Source organism: Salvelinus fontinalis, chromosome 39 (genome assembly GCF_029448725.1).
Source record: "Salvelinus fontinalis isolate EN_2023a chromosome 39, ASM2944872v1, whole genome shotgun sequence".
Lineage (NCBI taxonomy): Eukaryota > Metazoa > Chordata > Actinopteri > Salmoniformes > Salmonidae > Salvelinus > Salvelinus fontinalis.
In genome coordinates, this window is record NC_074703.1 from 19,783,557 (window position 1) to 19,802,719 (window position 19,163).

At 43.2% G+C, this 19,163-nt stretch overlaps 1 protein-coding gene across 3 annotated transcripts in view; it reads left to right on the plus strand.

Annotated features, from left to right (window-relative positions):
* Positions 1-19,163, plus strand: part of LOC129838865 (copine-8) — a 141,208-nt gene that overhangs the window by 105,753 nt on the left and 16,292 nt on the right. Inside the window, exons 12-16 of one of the 3 annotated variants that reach the window (XM_055906098.1) lie at positions 5,040-5,093; positions 5,250-5,311; positions 10,813-10,827; positions 16,622-16,668; positions 17,507-17,688. In XM_055906098.1, the coding sequence (XP_055762073.1) occupies positions 5,040-5,093; positions 5,250-5,311; positions 10,813-10,827; positions 16,622-16,668; positions 17,507-17,688 (360 nt within the window). Of the gene's footprint in view, positions 1-5,039; positions 5,094-5,249; positions 5,312-10,812; positions 10,828-13,142; positions 13,487-16,621; positions 16,669-17,506; positions 17,689-19,163 lie in introns of those variants that run through there. The other 2 variants (XM_055906097.1, XM_055906099.1) reach the window with 2 other exon arrangements.

Sequence of the window (19,163 nt, forward strand, 5' to 3'; positions counted from 1 at the left end):
CCTTACTTATTCCCTCCAACTCCACCAAGGATGCAGAGAGGGTTATAAATCCTGTGAAAATTGGGCTGCGTCCCAAATAGTACCCTCTTCCGTTATTCGCCTTATTCTGGAACGTTAGTGATCGCGGCGAGTTAGTTGCAATTGTGTTTCTATTTCCGGCAACATTCCCGTGACGCTAACGCATGCAAAAGTGGTACGTTTAAATCAAATCAAATTGTATTGGTCACATGCACATGGTTAGCAGATGTTATTGCGAGTGTAGTGAAATGCTTGTGCTTCTAGTTTCGATAGTGCAGCAGTATCTAACAAGTAATCTAACAATTCCTCAAAAATGACCTAATACACACACATCTAAGTAAAGGAATGGAATAAGAATATATAAATATATGGATGAGTAATGACCGAGCGGCATAGGCAAGATGCAATAGATGGTATAAAATACAGTATAAACATATGAGATGAGTAATGCAAGATATGTAAACATTATTAACGTGACTAGTGATCTATTTATTAAAGTGGCCAATGATTTCAAGTCTATGTAGGCAGCAGCCTCTCTGTGTTAGTGATGGCTGTTAAACAGTCTGATGGCCTTGAGATAGAAGCTATTTTTATTTAATTTTATACAGTCTGATTGCTCGGGTGGTTGTTGTCCTTGATGATCTTTTTGGCCTTCCTGTGACATCGGGTGCTATAGGTGTCAAGAAGGGCAGGTAGTTTGCCCCCGGTGATGTGTTACGCAGACCACACCACCCTCTGGAGAGCCCCTGCGGTTATTGGCTGTGCAGTTGCCGTACCAGGCGGTGATGGAGCCTGACAGGATGCTCTCAATTGTGCATCTGTAAAAGTTTGTGAGGGTTTTAGGTGACAAACCTGACTAACCAGTGTCTGTATGTAGCCTCGCTAATTTTATAGCCTCGCTACTGTATATAGCCTGTCTTTTTACTGTTGTTTTATTTCTTTACATATCTATTGTTCACCTAATACCTTTTTTGCACTATTGGTTAGAGCCTGTAAGTAAGCATTTCACTGTAAGGTCTACACCTGTTGTATTTGGCGCACATGACAAATACATTTTTGTTTGATTTGAAACCAAATTTCTTCAGCCTCCTGAGTTTGAAGAGGCGCTGTTGCGCCTTCACCACACTGTCTGTGTGGGTGGACCATTTCAGTTTGTCCGTGATGTGTACACTGAGGAACTTAACATTCCACTTTCTCCACTGCAGTCCCGTTGATGTGGATGGGGTTGCTCCCTCTGCTGTTTCCTGAAGTTCATGATCATTTCCTTTGTTTTGTTGATGTTGAGTGAGAGGTTGTTTTCCTGACACCACACTCCGAGTGCCCTCACCTCCTCCCTATAGGCTGTCTCGTCGTTGTTGGTAATAAGGCCTACTACTCTTGTGTCGTCTGCAAACTTGATGATTGAGTTGGAGGCGTGCATGGCCACGCAGTCATGGGTGAACAGGGAGTACAGGAGGTGACTGAGCACACACCCTTGTGGGGCCCCAGTGTTGAGGATCAGCGAATTGAAGATGTTGTTTCCTACCTTCACCACCTGGGAGCGGCCCGTCAAGAAGTCCAGGACCCAATTGCACAGGGCGGGGTTGACACCTTTTGTTATTAATTGTCCGTTGACTTGTTTAACAAGCCATACTGATTTCTTAACAGATGACACAAAAGGCTCAAGTGTTCACCAAATTGAAAATGGGGATTGGCCAACAGATAGAAGGAATGGATATGCCTTCAGAGAAGGATGCCCAAACCCAATGGGAAGACCCATCTCTAAGTCATCACAAGTACAGCTCAGGTGATCACGTAAAGCCCACTACCTGTGAGGCAGGGACCACAGTGCCCAGCAGCACCTCTCCTCAAAACCCTGCTTAGGAACGAAGCACTCTGTCGACTGCATACAGGCTTGTCTCTGGCTGCCTTTTCTACCCTGGCGGAATGTCTTCTACCCCTCTACAAAGGCAGCTTTCAGTTAGACCTGACAGAACAGCTCCTGATGACACTGATGAAGCTGTAGCTCAGCTTGCTGCAGCAGTACCTAGCAGAATGGTTTGGTGTTTCCCAGAGTATTGTCAGTCGAGTGATTTAGTTATTGGATTGACATGATGGAAGAGAATCTGAGGGAGTACATTCCATGACTGCCGAGGGAGACCATCCGTGCTACAATGCCAGCATTTCTTAAGGACTACTACTCAGGAACAACCTGCATTATTGACTGCTCAGAAACTGCTTTACAGAAGTGCAAGAATCGGGATTCAAGGGGAGAGTCATTCAGCCATTACTACGCCCAGAACACTATCAAATACCTGGTGGCCAGCCTTCACAAACAGAGGAGCACAGCTGTCAGCGGAAGACACTACATGTACAAGACGGATAGCTAACGTGAGGGTTCATGTGGAATGTGTAATTCAAAGGCTCAAACGGTTTAAAATCATCTCCCAGACAGTGCCAATCAACCTCTCATCTAAAATGGACGAAATACATTGAATCTGTGCTGCCCTGAGTAACCTGCGTGGTCATGTCATTCATGAAGATGCTGAATGAACTGACCAGTCAAATGCCGTTCAACAGGGTCGAGTTCCCAATATGAATTTAGGTTTTGTCAAAAGTTACTTCAAATTAAATGTCAATTCATTCTATAACAACTCAACTTAATTATTTGTTTTACATACTCATTGATATTCATAAAAAATAAAGCCATAAAAACAATTTCCACAATACTGTGACTGTTGATGCATTAAGTCAGGCTTTTTAATTGAAAAACGATTTGTTAATAGTAACTGCAAACAGGAGAGACATCTGACTACATACTTCTACAGTGCTGCATATATATATAGTTAAAGTCGGAAGTTTACATACACCTTAGCCAAATACATTTAAACTCAGTTTTTCACAATTCTTGACATTTAATCCAAGTAAATATTTCCCTGTTTTAGGTCAGTTAGGATCACCACTTCATTTTAAGAATGTGAAATGTCAGAATAATAGTAGAGAGAGGGATTTATTTCAGCTTTTATTTCTTTCATCCCATTCCCAGTGGGTCAGAAGTTTACATGCACTCAATTAGTATTTGGTAGCATTGCCTTTAAATGTTTCGGTAACTTTCCACAAGTTTCCAACAATAAGTTGGGTGAATTTTGGCCCATTCCTCCTGACAGAACTGGTGTAACTGAGTCAGGTTTGAAGGCCTCCTTGCTCGCACACGCTTTTTCAGTTCTGCGTACACATTTTCTATAGGATTGAGGTCAGGGCTTTGTGATGGCCACTCCAATACCTTGACTTTGTTGTCCTTGAGTCATTTTGCCACAACTTTGGAAGTATGCTTGGGGTCATTGTCCATATGGAAGACCCATTTGCGACCAAGCTTTACATCCTGACTGATGTCTTGAGATGTTGCTTCAATATATCCACATATTTTTCTCTCCTTTGTGAAGTGCACCAGTCCCTCCTGCAGCAAAGCACCCCCACAACATGATGCTGCCACCCTCGTGCTTCACGGTTGGGATGATGTTCTTTGGCTTGCAAGCCTCCCCCTTTTTCCTCCAAACATAACGATGATTGTTATGGCCAATCAGTTCTATTTTTGTTTCATCAGACCAGAGGACATTTCTCCAGAAAGTACGATCTTTGTCCTCATGTGCAGTTGCAAACCGTAGTTTGGCTTTTTTATGGCGGTTTTGGAGCAGTGGCTTCTTCCTTGCTGAGCGGCCTTTCAGGTTATGTCAACATAAGACTCATTTTAATGTTGATGTAGATACTTTTGTACCTGTTTCCTCCAGCATCTTCACAAGGTCCTTTGCTGTTGTTCTGGGATTGATTCGCACTTTTCGCAACAAAGTATGTTCATCTCGAGGAGACCGAATGTGTCTCCTTCCTGAGCGGTATGACAGCTGACGTGGTCCCATGGTGTTTATACTTGCGTACTATTGTTTGTACAGATGAACGTGGTACCTTCTGGCGGTTGGAAATTGCTCCCAAGGATGAACCAGACTTGTGGAGGTCTACACATATTTTTCTGAGGTCTCGGTTGATTTCTTTTGATTTTCCCATGATGTCAAGCAAAGAGGCACTGAGTTTGAATGTAGGCCTTGAAATACATCCACAGGTACACCTTCAATTGACTCAAATGATGTCAATTAGCCTATCAGAAGCTTCTAAAGCCATGACATCATTTTCCAAGCTGTTTAGAGGCACAGTCAACTTAGTGTATGTACACTTCCGACCTCAACTGTATGTACATTGCAATTCTTGCGAATGAGCAGCCGTTCATGTGCAAAGTAGTCAGATTTCCATGAACATAGTTATCAGCTGTATGTACGTAAGTGGAATTCCTTTGTATCTCCCTTTTCCTCTCTTTTGAATCTGCAATTTTGTGTAACAAGCCATCATATCGTTTTTGTCTACTAGGGACTTTTCATTGTGTAGTAATCAATGTGTAAGCTATCCTATGTGTGTTTATGTAACTAACTTTGTGTGATTATTTATTTAGTTAGTAAATAAATAATTAAGCCAATTTGTATATTGCTGATTCATCATTTATGCTAGGATTCATGTAGATATCCAAGAATTCTGCGACATTTAGAATGAGACTGAAGGTAAATAAGAATTAATGAAATTACTTTGACAGATATAAATATATATTACATCTTTAGACTTTAGTCGGGAGATAGTAACTCGTTAAATAACTTCCCGTGGTGCCCCAGATTACTACTTAATTACTTGTTATATGATTAATTTAATTGCGTAATAATTGAAAGTGGTATGTAATTATTTTATAAAATAACAGTCATACACATTAATGAGTCATTTAGGACTTATCAGATGTTTTTTTCCAGAGGGTTTGTACGGCCTGCTGACCTCAAGTTTAATTTAACACCTTACAGCTCCGATTAAAACACTATGCTGCACTTCCAAGTCAAGCATTGCATCATAGAGAGGGAGAGAGACTAATCTTTGTGTATTACTTTGTTTTATAATCAGACTATCCATGTGTATGTTTGAATTGTGTAACAAGGCTGCTGTTTCGTCTACAGGTGGTAAATCCAAAGAAGAAAGGAAAAAAGAAAAAATACCTAAACTCTGGAACGGTAAGCCACAACGGACACTGTCCATTCGTTCTCTTTATCGTGTTTATGTTTTTCACTTCTAGAACAGAGATCTAAAACACTGATTTGAGGTTTAGTCATTGTCTTCATTGTAAAGCCCGTTCCATCCTGCCATTCTTGTATCAATATTGTCTCCAGGTAACACTGCTCTCATTCCTGGTGGATATAGAGGTCACCTTCCTCGACTACATCAAAGGAGGGTGAGCGACACTGCATGCTCTCTCTACAGTGTGAATGCAGTGACGGAGTGAAAGAACCTCTCACTCCAGCATTCCCTTGTTTACTCATATAGAAAAGAGAGAGATGTCGAGAAAGAGTAGAGAGAGAGATTGACAGGTGTGCAGATGTGAAGTCCAGTGGAGGGGGACGTGAGGAGAGTGAACTGTGTGTGCATGTGTCTGTGTTCATTTTATCCCTCTAGTCCATGGCTGAATGGGTGATGGTGGCTGAGTGTGTACAGCGGTGCGTTGTGGAATACCCACACACACACACACACACACACACGTTATAACTTTCATAAGCCTCACAGCGGACGGCTAGTCAGGCTAGCTTCTCCAGAGCATGGATCGAACAGTGAAACGGGGAGAGAGGGAAAGGTTTAGAGAGATGGAGAGAATCAGAGAACGAGAGGGAGAGAGAGTGAGCGAGGTCTATGAAGAAATGAGAGACACAGAATGGCCATTCTGACAGCAGCACTACTACAGTCCTCTTATGGCCTGTTCTTGACAGCATGTCTCATCTAAAGGTCATGGCTCATGGTGTAGTATTGTACTACAAGGGATGGCTAGGTAGGGGAGCAGAATAATGTGGTGCATTGACGTTTAGAGACAGAGCTCTCTCAGTATTTCGTTGAGCATTTCAATTGTCAATGGCAGTTAGAGGAGAGGAGAGTTTGGCTCTAACCAGAATAGAAAGTGGAGTGGGAGGCTCAACTGAGCAAGCGGACAAGTACATTAGTGTCTAGTTTGAAAAACAGACACCTCACAAGTCCTCAACTGGCAGCTTCATTAAATAGTACCCGCAAAACACCAGACTCAACGTCAACAGTGAAGTGGCGACTCCGGGATGCTGGCCTTCTAGGCAGAGTTCCACATTTTGTTATGTTACAATCTTATTCTAAAATTGATTTTTTTTTAAATAATAATTTACACCCAATACCCCCTAATGACAACGCAAAAAGGGGTTATTAGAAATATTTCGCAAATGCTTTAAAAATAAAAAACATATCACATTTACATAAGTATTCAGACCCTTTACTCAGTACTTTGTTGAAGCACCTTTGGCAATGGTTACAGCCTCGAGGCTTCCTGGATATGACGCTACAAGCTCGGCACACCTGTATTTGGGGAGGTTCTCCCATTTATTCTCTGCAGATCTTCTCAAGCTCTGTCAGGTTGGATGGGGAGTGTCGCTGCACAGCTTTTTTCAGGACTCTGGAGAGATGTTCGATCTGGGCTCTGGCTGGGCCACTCAAGGACATTCAGAGACTTGTCCCGAAGCCACTCCTGCGTTGTCTTGGCTGTGTGCTTAGGGTCGTTGTCCTGTTGGAAGGTGAACCTTCGCCCCAGTCTGAGGTCCTGAGCACTCTGGAGCAGGTTTTCATCAACGATCTCTCTCTACTTTGCTCCATTCATCATTCCCTCGATCCTTATGATGTTGCCACCACCATGCTTCACCGTAGGGATGGTGCCAGGTTTCCTCCAGACGTAACACTTGGCATTCAGGCCAAAGAGTTCAATCCTGGTTTCAACAGACCAGAGAATCTTGTTTCTCATGGTCTGAGAGTCTTTTAGGTGCCTTTTGGCAAAATCCAAGCGGGCTGTCATGTGCCTTTTACTGAGTGGCTTCCATCTGGCCACTTTACCATCAAGGCCTTATTGCTGGAGTGCTGCAGAAATGGTTGTCCTTCTGGAAGGTTCTCCCATCTCCACAGAGGAACGCTGGAGCTCTGTCAGTGACCATCAGTTTCTTGGTGACCTCTCCTGATTGCTCAGTTTGGCCGGGCAACCAGCTCTAGGAAGAATCTTGGTTGTTCCAAACGTCTTCCATTTAAGAATGATGGAGGCCGCTGTGTTTTTGGGGACCTTCAATGCTGCAGAAATGTTTTTAGTACCCTTTTGTGCAAAACTGATCTGTGCCTCGACACAATCCTGTCTCGGAGCTCTATGGACAATTCCTTCAACCTCATGTCTTGGTTTTTGCTCTGACATCCACTGTCAACTGTAAGACCTTATATAGACAGGTGTGTGCCTTTCCAAATCATTTCCAATCAATTGAATTTACCACAGGTGGACTCCAAGTTGTAGAACCATCTCAAGGATCATCAATGGAAGCGGGATGCACCTGAGCTCAATTTCGAGTCTCATAGCAAAGGGTCTGAATACTGAATACTTATGTGTTGTCATATAAAAAAAATACATTTATACATTTGCAAAAGTGTCTAAAAACCTGTTTTTGCTTTGTCATTATGGGGTATTATGTGTAGATTGATGAGGAAAAACATTTATTTAACATATTTTAGAATAAGGCTGTAACGTAACAAAATGTGGCAAAAGTCAAGGGGTCTGAATACTTTCTGAATGCACTGTAGATAAGTGAATGCGTCACTATTGTCTAGACATGTACACGTTTTCATGAAATACAATAGATAGCCGTAACGTAATCACCCCCAGTGTCACGACTTCCGCCGAAGTCGGTTTCTCCTTGTTCGGGCAGCGCTCAGCGGTCGACGTCGCCGCGGTCTTCTAGCCATTGCCGATCCACTTTTCATTTTCCATTGGTTTTGTCTTTGTTTCCCACACACCTGGTTTTAATTTTCCAATTACTGGTCATGTATTTAACCCTCTGTTTCCCCCATGTCTTTGTGTGTGATTGTTTATTGTTCAGGTCGGTACGTTTCCGGCTGTTTTTTTCCGGGTGCTGTTTTCACCCATGTTTTGTGGCAACCGTTATTGTTCGCACATTGGTATGTTTACTTTGTGCCATTTATTAAGTAAAGTGCATTGTTCACTCATGTCTGCTCTCCTGCGCCTGACTTCATGCACCAGCTACACCCACCGCCTAACACCGACACACCTGGCTAACTTGATGGGTCATGTAATCATCTGGCGAAGTGGAATCTTTTGTTTAAACATGTAGCTAGCTAGATAAATAATGAACCATAATCTCAACCCATAGCTACAGTACAAACGGGTTGTCATAGCTAGCCACCATGCATGAAATGCTGTAGTATGAATCCGCACGTAGCTAAAGCTAACGGATTCGGTTCAATATTAGCTAGCTAACATTAGGCTATAACTAGCATTTTCTGAGATACAAATAATATTACTACACAGATCATACACGTAACATTAGCTAGCGAGCCAGCGAGCTAACGTTCGCTAGCTAGCGAACATTACGCTTTAACTTGCAATGAAAACGACTGTCTGACCTAAAAAGTACAATATCTGAAAATGTAGCTAGACTTACCTACATGGATGTACGCTTCATGGCAGCCTGTCTTTTCTGTTTGGTTTGTAGTTAGCTACCGCTTGTTTGGCCCGTTGTGTCAAGTCACTGCGGTTCACACTGACCATGTGCAGAAAGTAGTCCATCACAACTTCATTTTTTCCCACAACTTATCACTGATCTTTGCCGATTGTTCCTTCTAAATTCAGTGCAGCAATGTTGTTGAGAACAGTAGAAACACTTAGCCAGAACACTGTTCTCCATGGCTAACGTTATATCTTTCAAAAAAGCCACGGTAGCAAGGACTGTCTACACATACTGAGCAGCTCATGTTATAGATATTAGTGTGCTACATGGCAACACCAATCCAAACTCATCTCTCGGCATGTCCAGCCCATCCATTATCTGGCTAGCGAGAATCATGGCTAGCGAGAAGGTTCCGGCCTTTTTCCTTGGCTAAACCAACTAGGCTCGTAATTGTATTCGTATTTATAGATACAAGTTTGTTATTAAGGCACGTGAAAGTTCACATGTTCCAGGAGGCATTTCTGCCAAAATGGTGCATGGGCTACAGATACTAAGACAGAGGGACGCTGTTTGCCTCGCTCGGATGCTGTCTCTGGTGAAATAGATTCAGCCTCTTGCAAATTGAAAAAAGAAACAAACTTACAATTATTTGTCATTCGTTTCTATCATCATTTTCCTTCAATGTAAAAATGTTTGGGGAAGCCTGGCTTCTATTAGCATCCTAAATACACGACATTTTGTAGGCTGAATGCCATTACACATAATAGATGTCTCTTTCCATTGAAATGGTGGGTGCACTGTTCAGATGCTGGACTTATTTTTGAGTAGACCCACCTAACCTACGTTTTGAAGTGATTTGTTTGACAATTAGATGACTGGCTGTGTTCATGAGACATTAAATGGTAATACATTTTTTAAGTGAAAGTACATGTATTTTACTATAAAACCCATTTAAAAAAACACACAGGAGGTCCTGTAAAAAAATAAAAAATAAAATTGAGACCCCCTCAAATGTTATAGAAGAACTCGCACTCTGTAGGGCACGTTCAAGTGAATTTACTGCAATATGCTAATACTCTTATATGCCAAACCTAAGCTGAAGCATTTAAGGCATTGAATTATCATAATTATATTGAAAACAATCCACCTTGCATCGATATAAGGTTAAAAATGCTATGGCCCCCCTAAACTGGGTCTGTGCCCATTCAAAATGTTCTGGACACGCCACAGCATAGCACCACCTGGAGTTTGATAATCAGCATTGGTGCTATCGTCACAAAATCGTCCCAAAAAATAGAAATGTTAAATTAATGTAGGAGAATAACACATTAGATCTTTTTATTTTATTTTTTAACCATCTTTGAAATGCAAGAGAAAGTCCATAATGTATTATTCTAGCCCGGGCGCAATTCTGATTTTGGCCACTAGATGGCAGCAGTGTATTGCAACGTGTTAGACTGATCCAATGAACCATTGTATTTCTGTTCAAAATGTTGTATCAAGACTGCCCAAATGTGCCTAACTGGTTTGTTAATACATGTTCAAGTTCATAACTGTGCACTCTCGTCAAACAATAGCATGGTATTCTGTCACTGTAATAGCTACTATACATTGCACAGTGCAGTTAGATTATCAAGAATTTGAGCTTTCTGCCCATATCGGATATGTCCTGGGAAATGTTCTTGTTATTTACAACCTCAAGCTAATCACATTGGCCTATGTTAGCTCAACCGTCCTAGGGGGGGGGGGTCCTGTTTTTAAAGAAGGATGTTTAAGCCTTGAGACAATTGAGACATGGATTATGTATGTGTGCCATTCAGAGAGTGAATAGGCCAGACAAAATATTTAAGAGCCTTTGAACAGGTAGTATGTGCCAGGTGCAGTGTATCAAGAATGGTCCACCTCCCAAAGGACATCCAGACAACTTGACACAACTGTGGGAAGCATTGGAGTCAACATGGGCCAGCATCCCTGTGGAACGCTTCCGACACCTTGTCGTCCATGGGGGTGCAACTCAATATTAAGAAGGTGTTTTGTATATTGATGTGGTTTATTGTGTATGTGTATGATAGAGGTCAACAGTGTAATTGGAGACAAGTGTGTTGGAGGCAGGAGTTTACTTTTTAACTCAGCTTATGTAAAATGCATACACAAAACTAGGACTTTCTGAGTGTTGCAGAATAAAAAGCACTTTCCTAACTCTTAACGTTTCATGTTTTTTTGACAGAGTGGGCCAGGGCGGGTGAGTGGTGTGCACCGATGTTTGTGTGATTAAATGAAGTGGAAAGTGATGTTGTTTGCTGTTTGAAGCTAAATGGACGATAATGGACTATAGTGCTCATGTTTTCTAATAACTGCTGCATGCTCCACCCCCTTGTGTCTCTGCATCTGTCTGGGCTTGTTTGCTAAGAAATAGCATGTTACTGTAATAGGTTTAATCTACACTGAACAAAAATATAAATGAAACGTGGCAATAAAAGATCCCCCGAAATGTTCCATATGCACGTATTTAAAAAAATAATAATAATAATAATGTTGTGCACTAATTTGTTTACATCCCTGTTAGTGAGCATTTCTCCTTTGCCAACATAATCCATCCACCTGGCACGTGTGGCATATCAAGAAGCTGATTTAACAGCATGATCACTACACAGGTCAAATGTGCAGTTTTGTCACACAACACAATGCCACAGATGTCCTAAGTTATGAGGAGCATGCAATTGGCATGCTGACTGCAGGACTTGAATGTACATTTCTCTATCGTAAGCCGCCTCCAATGTTGTTTCAGAGAATTTTGCAGTATGTCCAACCGGCCTCACAACCTTAGACCACGTGTATGTCATTGTGTGGGCGAGGGATTTGCTGATGTCAACCTTGTGAACAAAGTGCCCAGTGGTGGGGTTATGGGCAGGCATAAGCTACGGACAACGAACACAATTGCATTTTAGCGATGGCAATTTGAATGCACGTGATGAGATCCTGAGGCCCATTGTCATGCCATTCATCCATCACCATCACCTCATGTTTCAGCATGATAATGCACATCCCTATGCCGCAAGGATCTGTACACAATTCCCGGGAAGCTAGAGCCTCCCGAGTGGCGCAGCGGTCTAAGGCACTGCATCGAAGGGCTAGAGGTGTTACTACAGACCCGGGTTCATTCCCGGGTCTATAGTACAATTGGCCCAGTGTCGTCCAGGTTAGAGGAGGGTTTGGTCGGTGGGGCTTTACTTGGCTCATCGCGCTTTAGCGACTCCTTGTGGCGAGCCAGATGCCTGCGGGCTGACCCTAGTCGCCAGTTGAACAGTGGCTTCTGGGTTGAGCTGGCACTTGTTAAGGAGCGTGGTTAGGTGGGTCATGTTTCAGAGGACGCATGACTCCACCTCTCCAAGCCCGTTGGGGAGTTGCAGCGATAAGACAAAAATCATAAATTGGAGAGAAAAAGGGGGTAAAATACAAACATTTTTCATAAAAATGAACAATTCCTGGAAGCTGAAAATGCCCCAGTTCTTCCATGGCCTGCATACTCACCAGACATATGTCACCCATTGAGCATGTTTGGGATGCTCTGGATCGGCGTGAACCACAGCATGTTCCAGTTCCCGACAATATCCTGCAACTTTGCACAGCTATTGAAGAGGAGTGGGACAACATTCCACAGGCCACAATCAACAGCCTGATCACCTCCTATGAGAAGGAGATGTGTCGCGCTGCACGAGGCAAATTGGTGGTCACACCAGATACAGACTCGTTTTCTGATCCACGCCCTTACCTTTTTAAAGGTATCTGTGACCCACAGATGCATATCTGTATTTCCAGTCATGTGAAATCCATAGATGAGGTCCTAATGTATTTATTTCAATTGACTGATTTCCTCATATGAACTTTAACTCAGTAAAATCTTGAAATTGTTGCATTTATATTTTTTGTTCAGTACATAATCCCTTTTTATTTTCTTCTCTTCTGTTCTTTCTCATCTGTTCTTTTCCCATCACTTTCCATCCCCCATCTCTTCTCAAACAGCACACTGCTGTTATGTGTGTGCATGTGTGTGTGTGGAATTGGGACCCACATTCAGTGTTAATGTATTAACACCAGTTGTTATATACAAAGGGATTAACACTGTCCATTTGAAACTAATCCAACCTTCTGTTATGCCCATGTTGCTTTCAAGTTGTTTTATGGCGTCAATGTTCCCTTACTGGTTGCTGGTGTTATGTAGGCAGCATGTAAACAACGTGAACAGTCTTCTTCTCATCCTCCGCCTTCTTTCCTTCTTCCTTCTTCTCTATACTTCCACAGTGCCATCACCACTGCACAGTACCGTGGTTTGTCATACAATGTCAGAGCCTAGTCCAGTTGAAGCAGATACAATCTTCGGCAAAATCATTCGCAAGGAGATTCCTGCAAAAATATTATTTGAAGATGAAGGCTTTAACAATAATACTAGGAATGGATCTCTCTCTCTCTCTCTCTCTGCATCTCTCTCTCTCTCTCTCTCTCTCTGCATCTCTCTCTCTCTCTCTCTGCATCTCTCTCTCTCTCTCTCTCTCTCTGCATCTCTCTCTCTCTCTCTCTCTCTGCATCTCTCTCTCTCTCTCTCTCTCTGCATCTCTCTCTCTCTCTCTCTCTCTGCATCTCTCTCTCTCTCTCTGCATCTCTCCACTCCAGTAACAATAGGAGGATGCTTCTCTGCTCCTCCTAATCTTCTCTACTTACACGCCATTGTTCCACACATACTCATCTTTCCTCAGCTCTCCAGACAAGGTTCTCTCTTTCTTTCCCAGACATTTGTATTTTTCTGTGAATTGGTCATCAGCTGGCTCTGTGGCTGGCAGGTTTTTTTTCTCTTCCTGCCCGGAGGCAATCTGAAGCAAATAAATGGAGCCCTGTAGAGAAAGGTACTGCACTGATCGCCGCTGGGTGATACTATCATATAGGAGACATAGACATGAGTCAAGATTTGTGTGTGCCTCATCCCCTGCACTCTGATAGCTTCAATATGGCACACACTCCTTCGCTCTTTCTTTTTAAAGCTTTATTTAACCAGGGAAGACATTGGGATGACATGTTTTGTTTCCAAGTGAGCTCATGTAGTCTCTCTACAGACTGCATCGTCCCTTACAGTTGTGGAGATGGAGTCCTACATGATGCATGAAACAATCAATTAGCCTCAGGACCACTACTAATTACTCCTACAGGGTTTCCCAGGTCTGCTGGCAGGGGCCAATGGATGCCACTAATACAATAACACTCCTACAGTAGTACTATTTACATTTTATGAATCACTACCCATAGACAAGGCTGGAAGGGACAGTAGTGTTGAGTCTGTTAGATGTTGGTTTAACATGAGAATCTCTTCCCCTTTCCTCTCCCCTCCTCCCACTCCCCATCTCCTCTCTTCCACTCTCCTCTCCTCTTCCTGATAATGATCCAGCTAATAACACAGTCAGATATGAAAAAATGTAATGGTTTGCTAAGTCCTCGTAGTCACTTCCTTAGTGATTTCCTGCTTTGCGGTTTGTTCCGAGAATCTTACTTGAGAGGAGCTGACTTTCTATCCGTTATTTGAATGTTGCTTTTAGTTAACGTTTCAAGGCAAGCTAAAAATCGACCATATTAAAAGTCAAATTCTCTCTCTCTCTCTCTTTGTTGAAAGAGCAGCTTTTGGGGTTTGAGCTGGATTAAAGCAGTAGAAACAATAAAGCGTTATCCCCGCCCCTGTTTCGGTAAGATGCTGAGGGATGGGGCTGGAGAAATGTAAACCATCTCTAATTCATAGACAGGTCTATGGATGCAAGGCCGGACCATCCATGATATCAGAATTATACTTTTAACCATGTTTTGAGGCTATACAGTGTTTGTAACATTTGACTTTTTTTTGTTTGCAAACATTGGTTCACAAACAAGCTTATATTTTTGGTACTGATGGGGGTACAACAGTTGAACTAAGCTCATGAGTTATTTATAAGTTATATTCTTTATGAATAAATGGGTACATATCATTAATTTATACGTTTTTAAAAAATTATGTAGCAACTGCTGATGGCCCCTTTAAGATCAGAACGGGCTGGCTAGTTTTCCTGGAATGTGCATCGCCAGGGGCAACACCTGGAGCCAATGGGGCGATGTTTCACTCTTACCTCACTGTGCACAGTCATCTGTGATTGGTGCAGAAGCTTCGGTTGACCTTTAGCGAGAGCCCTCTGCATTCTATATAATTAGATTGTGTATCTCTGAGTTGGATCTCCACTGATTTACAGGCTTTGAGTTATGTTGAAATAACTGAGTAATATTTCATTTCAGACTCATTTCTGCTTTTTTTTTTTCTCTTTCTCTCTCTTTCTCCATCTCCTTCCCCTGTTTCTGGCTGTCCTCACACTCTCTGAACAAGGTGGAAACTCTCACTGTGTGTCTGTGTGAGTGTATGTGCACGGGTGTGTGTGTGGAGACATCCATAATTCAGGCTGGCGGGCCACTGTCTGTCTGTCTCCCTCTTGGCACAGAGAGCTGGACTAGATATGACTCCAATACACGTCTGTCTGTCTGTCTGTCTGTGTCTCCCTCCCTCTTGGCACAGAGAGCTGGACCAGATATGACTCCAATACACCACTGTCTCACCTCCTCTTCTCCTTGCAGACTTGTCCCCCTGTTCCTTTCTCACAATATTAAACTGTCTCCTCTCCACTGACTTCTGCAGCGTACCAATGCCCTTAAATATTGAGTGGTACTGTCTGTACCACTGAATTATACAATTATACAATACAAATATACATAGAATTATACAATGGGGGAAAAAGACTTGAATTCATGTAAAATCATCTGTTTGATGCAGGATAGCCCAGTATAACGTACACATTGACATACACTACCATATTTAACTTTTTACCCCGACACAAATATTCTTTAACCCGGAAGCCCTTGAGCGCATTTCTTAAGCAAGCAGTGTGTCAAGAAGCATTGCGGCTTGGCAGTGTCGTGTTTTCGGAGGACGCATGGCTCTCGACCTTCGACTCTCCCGAGTCCGTACGGGAGTTGCAGCGATGGGACAAGACTGTAACTACCAATTGGCTGTCACGAAATTGGGGAGAAAAGGGGATGTGCTCAAACACATTCTTAGCATGCAAACCGAAGCGTTAATGAGCGATTTTTAAGACAATGTGTGATTTAACTCAGGGGGAATGATGCAAGCATCCCTCTAATCCCTCTGCTCCTTCCTTATTCCTCCTTCCTCTCATCCTCCCTCTCTCCTCCCCTCCACCCCTGGACTCTATCCCTGATGCAGCCTCTGCCCTAACATGAAGCGACAGCTCTGTACTTCAGGCATCACTCCCCGCCCACCCCTTCCTCTCCCAGCATTAGACCCAGGCTCTGTGTGTCTGTGGACTAGAGTAGCGCAAAGCCCGACCTGGGCCCTATACATCCATACCCACGTCGTGGCTCCTATCCTGACCTGAACCACAGCCAACGCAGGCAGAGTGGCTCGGAGCTGGGGAGAGGAGAGCACAGAGCCCCTGGTCTGGTTCCTCCCCCTCCCTCACAATGAGTAAACCGGCTTCTTCAGGTCTGCTGCACTAACGTGTGTCTGCGGGCTGTGCAGTGCACTCCACATGGTGTCACAGGATGACAAGTCCAATGGTTCCTTACAGTACCTGATCTATTGAAATACAGGAGGTGGTGGAGAGGGCAAGAGGCTGTGTGAGCCACAGTGCACGGTACGGCATGCACAAGCACACGTCAGCACTGTGTGCACTGACCTGTTGAACCCGTTTGTCTTGACTTCTTGGGAAATACTATAAGCAGTGAAGGATTAGACAGTTCTCTCTCTCTCTCTCTCTATTATATTGCATTTAGTTTCCTCAGGGACCAAGGGCAAGGAGAGGTTTCAACTTGCATGCTTGCTTGAGCTATGATAATCAGAACATTATTGTGTTTACTAAAGTTCATTAAGCCAATGGTTTATGGTATGTGTGTGTGTGTGTGTCCACGCTAGCATGCGGTAAACAAATAATTACCCTCTTGCTTTTGCCTTCCAGGACCCAGATTAATTTCACAGTGGCGATTGATTTCACCGCTTCAAACGGTGAGCAACACACACACACACACAACACTTCTCCTGATGCTCGACCAGGGCTATTTAAATGTGTGCAGATGGGGAATAAAGTGATCTGTAATAGCCCTCCCCATTATTTCAGGGCTCAAACCTAATGCTGTCAAAGAGATCATAGCTTAGTGGCGGTAACAGGAAACGACTGTGCCTCTCTCATCCATTTGAATGTTATAGCAAAAGGCCGGAAGGAAATGACCTGGGTCATGATCTCTTCGACGTTATAGTGAGGTCGACTGGTACTATCGCATCTCTTCGATATCAACACAGGGTTCAGTTCAAACGTAGATCCACTGACGACTCATACGGGTCATTGCTTCCTCGTTTTTCTATTTGACGAGGTCCGATATGCAGGAGCTGATGTTTATGGATGAGTGTCCGACGGGTCCGTTAAAAGATCTGAAGTTCGCATGTCACTATGCTCATAACCACTACAGCCGGTGTGCTATATAAAGTGCTTTTACAAGACACTAGTGAAATGATTCTCCTGCTATTATTGATTATGGAATGATGTTTGTCACTCGTACTGTACCCACTACCCAGAGTCTTGTATCGAGGGAAAGGCAGGGAAAGAGATGTAACACGGTCTCTAGTGAAACGCTGCATTATGCCGTCGAAAAGTATCACCATTTTGGTTGAAATAACTACTTTTCTGTATGGGCAAAACTCATAACACCCTATTCCACATATAATGCACCACTTTCACCCATAGGAATGGAGTTTAATATGAGACACAACCATTCCTTTCTATATCTGGCTCTGTTCCATTATTGTACCTTGTTATTACTGTCACATTACCGTACCTGTTTCCCAGGCAACCCAACGCAGCCCACCTCCCTCCACTACATGAGTCCCTACCAGATGAATGCCTACGCTATGGCCATGAAGGCTGTAGGGGAGATCATCCAGGACTACGACAGTGATAAGATGTTCCCTGCTTTGGGCTTCGGAGCCAAGCTGCCCCCCGACGGACGGGTCTCACATGAGTTCGCCCTGGTAAGTGACCTATACCCTCTGAACCCTGATGAGATGTTCCCTGCTCTGGGCTTTGGAGCCAAGCTGCCCCGTGATGGATAGGTCTCACATGAGTTCGCCGTGGTAAGTGATGTGGTTCAGAAAGGTTGGAACAAAACCCGTGGGTGGATACTGCAACAACAGAGGTGTTCAGTCTTGGCTCAGTTGGTTAAATTGTGGGACCACGTGTACTTAATGTGTTCACCATGGTTACAGGCTTGTTTTGTGTACATCTGATCCCAGTCACTGTTTGTTCCAGTTAGCCCTGTGGACTCAGAGCTGCAGATGCACCCGTAGAAGCATAAGTAATTAGACAAATGAAAGAGCAACAAAAAATGAGGGCAAACGCCACATACAGTGGCTTGCGAAAGTGTTCACCCCCTTGGAATTTTTCCTATTTTGTTGCCTGGAATTAAAATAGATTTTTAGGGGGGTTTGTAAATGACACTTAACATACTGCTTGACTAGTTGGGCCCAAGCTTGCTGTACAACATTACAACCTATTCAGTCTGTCTACAAACAGGCTCTCAAAGTGCTTGATAGGAAGCCCAATAGCCACCATCACTGTTCCATCCTCAGAAAGCATGAGCTCCTGAGTTGGGAAAATCTTGTGCAATACACCGACGCATGTCTTGTATTCAAGATCCTAAATGGCCTGGCTCCCCCTCCACTCAGTATTTTTGTTAAACAGAAAACCCAAACATATGGCAGCAGATCCACAAGGTCTGCCACGAGAGGTGACTGTATAGTTCCCTTAAGGAAAAGCACCTTTAGTAAATCCGCTTTCTCTGTGAAAGCTTCCCATGTCTGGAATACACTGCCATCAGACACACAACTGCACCACATATCACACTTTCACAAAATGCATGAAGACATGGCTAAAGGTCAGTCAGATTTGTGAACATAGTCCCTAGCTGTGTATTTCCGCTTTCCATGTTGCCTGTTGTCTGTAGCTTGTGAGGAGTGGAAACACTTTGTTGCTTTTATGAATTTTGTCTCGCTGCTTTTTGTTCTATGTTGCTCTGTCTGTATGCTACGTCTTGCTTGTCCTATGTTGCTCTGTCTGTATGCTATGTCTTGCTTGTCCTATGTTGCTCTGCGTGTGCTCACTGCTCAATGATTGTCTATATTGTAATTGCTTTTATTAACCTGCCCAGGGACTGCGGTTGAAAATTAGCCGGCTGGCTAAAACCGGCACTTTTACTGAAACGTTGATTAATGAGCACTGTCCCTGTAAAAATAAACTCAAACTCAACATGCCTACCACTTTGAAGATGAAAAAAAATATATTGTGAAAAACAAGAAATAAGACAAAAAAAGCGTGCATGAGCGTGCATAACTATCCCCCCCCCAAAGTCAATACTTTATAGAGCCACCTTTTGCAGCAATTACAGCTGCAAGTCTCTTGGGGTATGTCTCTATAAGCTTGGCACATCTAGCCACTGGGATTTTTTCCC